The 2,935-nt window shown below is 40.6% G+C and overlaps 1 protein-coding gene across 1 annotated transcript; it reads right to left on the reverse strand.

The window, feature by feature from the left end:
- Positions 1-113: 113 nt before the first annotated feature.
- SARC_06383 (hypothetical protein) lies at positions 114-530 on the reverse strand (the record flags this gene model as incomplete). Its single annotated transcript, XM_014299720.1, has 1 exon — positions 114-530. The coding sequence occupies one exon, from the start codon at positions 528-530 to the stop codon at positions 114-116; it is 417 nt and encodes a 138-aa protein (XP_014155195.1).
- Positions 531-2,935: the final 2,405 nt, after the last annotated feature.

Below are 2,935 nucleotides of genomic sequence, written 5' to 3' on the forward strand. Positions count from 1 at the left end.
TATATATATGTGTGTGTGTGTGTGTGTGTGTGTGTGTGTGTGTATATATATATATATATATATATATATAATATATTATATATCTTATATATATATATATATATATATATATATCATGTTTGCTTACCTCCGGCTGAAGCCTTCTGCAATAGTGAGAGCTCTTCCCCTTCAGGCGTTCCCTGTATACTTCTGATAAACCGCTGTATCGATCCATAGCACGCAAACAGTACCGCATTTTCCGAGACATTGGCCAATAACGCTGGTGTAGCTCCAGTATACAACCCTTTCATCCCAGATTGCTTAAACGTCTGTCTGAAGCAGTCTAATGCACCTTTGGGGTATAAATGTGATTGTGTTTGCATTTTGACCTTAACCGTGTCAAACGGATGCCCAGCATATACACAGGCAACCCCTCCGGCAATACCAGCGGTGGTGTCGGTGATAGCTTGGACGGCCCAGTGCGGTATAAACTGCCCAGACGCATGTATGGGTTCTAAATGAAGTGTCTGTGCACTGGTTACTTCGGCCATCTTGTACTATTTGGAATACAAAGTACTAATAGGAACTAATAGGATCAATGCAAACAATATCTCGTAGGTTATGTTGTGACCTCTGTGTGTGTGTGTGTGACTGTGTGTATGTGTTAAAATGTTTTGCCACGTGCTTGCTGATAGCCTGATACTCGTACGTTCTTGGAAGTGTGATGAGAGGAGAGTGGAGGAGTTTCTCTGGTGAGAAAATCAGAACATGCTATTTTAAAGCTTTGGTATTTATTTGGTACGAGTGTGATACTGTGATTCCCCGGGGAATGTAAAATTGATGAAAATTGGTACTCCCTCTCCCTCACACACTACTCTCCCAACTCTAACCTAATACGTTAAGACGTACATATGAACTTTGAACACAAGTACGTTTGCGTCCAACGTTTATATCGTGATGACCCAATAGTTGTCTCTATGGGGGTTGGAATTGGAGCCCCGAGGCTCAAAGTTCTCAGAAAGTATTTAGTTTGGATGTCCATTTAGACACAGAATAGGTCTATATTTTTTCCTGTCTTTAACCAGTATAAACGTACTAAAGTTGAAAGAATAAGGGTTTGTGTTCATTGTTCAACAACTTATAATTGGACCTCGTTAACGTCTACTCTACGCGAGACTGCGAGAGAGGCAAACAGGCAGAGTGCCTTGGGCGGATTGGCCCTCTTTTCTCTTGAGTGTTAACTGTTGACAGTGTTGTATAGACCACAAACTATCTACTGTGTACAAAGTTCATTTTAAAAGTTCACAGAAACCGGAAACATTGTTGTTATTTATGTATATTTTTATTTTTAAGGAGGCTATGAATCTCTTTTTTTAATAAAAAGACAAAAAATAAATACTCCTGACGTTTGACACTTTGAACTGGAGCCCTACTTGGACTCTTGGAGTCGGGGGAGCCTCTTGGACACCACATCCACAATTTCAACGTGTGTCGAATTGAAAGGACAGTTGACTGTTGTTCGCTTGTTCTGAACTTCTGTCGTCCGAATATTCCGTGTCCTATGATTCGATGAGTGATGCACTGATGACTGGGGTCTGGTCCAGGGCCACAGTGAGTGGCACACTGGCACAGTTTCACAGACTCGCAGACCACAGGGAAATTTTGTTCAAAAGTGTGCCAAAAAGCCAAAAGGGCACAACCTCACAAATGAAAAAGGGGCCTGGGCCCTGGGGCTCTGGAGCCTCTGGGCGCCAGCCGCCAGCCAACAGGCAACAAGGCTGAGAGTCCTGACTCCTGAGACTTGAGAGAGAGTATTTACTTTAAAACTTTTAAAAGAGAGAGAGTAGAGAGCAACGAAGCCCCCTATTTTCCTGTTTCCCATAGGGTTCTTTTTTTGTATATTCTTTGTGAAAGATATTATAGGTTCCTACTCATCCTATAAAACAATATATTCTTGACGCATTGGTATCAGATCGGAACATAATTTATACACTTTCTGATTAGCCTATATACTGACTCCAAAAAAAAATATGAGTTCACATCTTGTGTGAGTCCCAGAGGAGTGAGGACCCAGAGTCCCAGACTCGGTCTCTCAAGTCTCAAGTCTCAAGACCTGTAGGCTGTAGGCTAAGCTCATTACGTTATGGGGGTACGGAATAGAGTTGCACGTAAACGAATATTTATTCAATCAAAAGAGCCTACAAGCTCTTTTTATAGGACTGGTTCATATGGTAAAATCCGTACACACTTAAATTTTTAGACCCACAAGGTGCACCTAAGAGCATACAAAGGACTGTATATGGAATAAAAGCTGAACGTAAACGTATATCTATTCGATTTATAAAAGTTTTAACGGAAAACGGTTTGAGGTTAGCCTGTAGGCTATGTATTTACTACACTATACTCTCTCTCTCTCTCGACTACTAGTAGAGAGAGTAGTGAAGTAGTGATCCGTCATTCAGTCATCAGTCATCAGTCCCACGCGACTCGCGAGTCTGCGAGACAGGTAATCTATTTTGTTCAATTTAGAAGGCTATGCTATTTGATGTATTTATTTAGGGGTTTTTGGGGGTTTTTTAAAAACAAAAACAAATATTTTTATATATTGTATGTATTTACACCCTAAATATACTACTACTACTAGTATTTACATGCACTCTACAGTCTTATAAACACAGTCTACACTACAGGTTACAACTCTACACTCTACACTCTACACACTACAGACTGTTTTATTTAGACTTTAGTGTATCTATAGTGTACATAGACTACCGTCGGCGACTCGGCGTCTACCCTCCGGCCTCCCGTCTACAATCTACACCATGTATTTATTTACTATTTACATAGTCTATACTCTATACTTATATTTAAACATAAGACAGTTGGCGACTTGGCAGTTGGCGCCTGGGCGGAGCCAATATATTGTTGTTTAGGCTTTAGAGAGAAAGCCAGAGAT

The sequence above is a fragment of the Sphaeroforma arctica genome, assembly GCF_001186125.1.
Source record: "Sphaeroforma arctica JP610 unplaced genomic scaffold supercont1.453, whole genome shotgun sequence".
Classification (NCBI taxonomy): Eukaryota; class Ichthyosporea; order Ichthyophonida; genus Sphaeroforma; species Sphaeroforma arctica.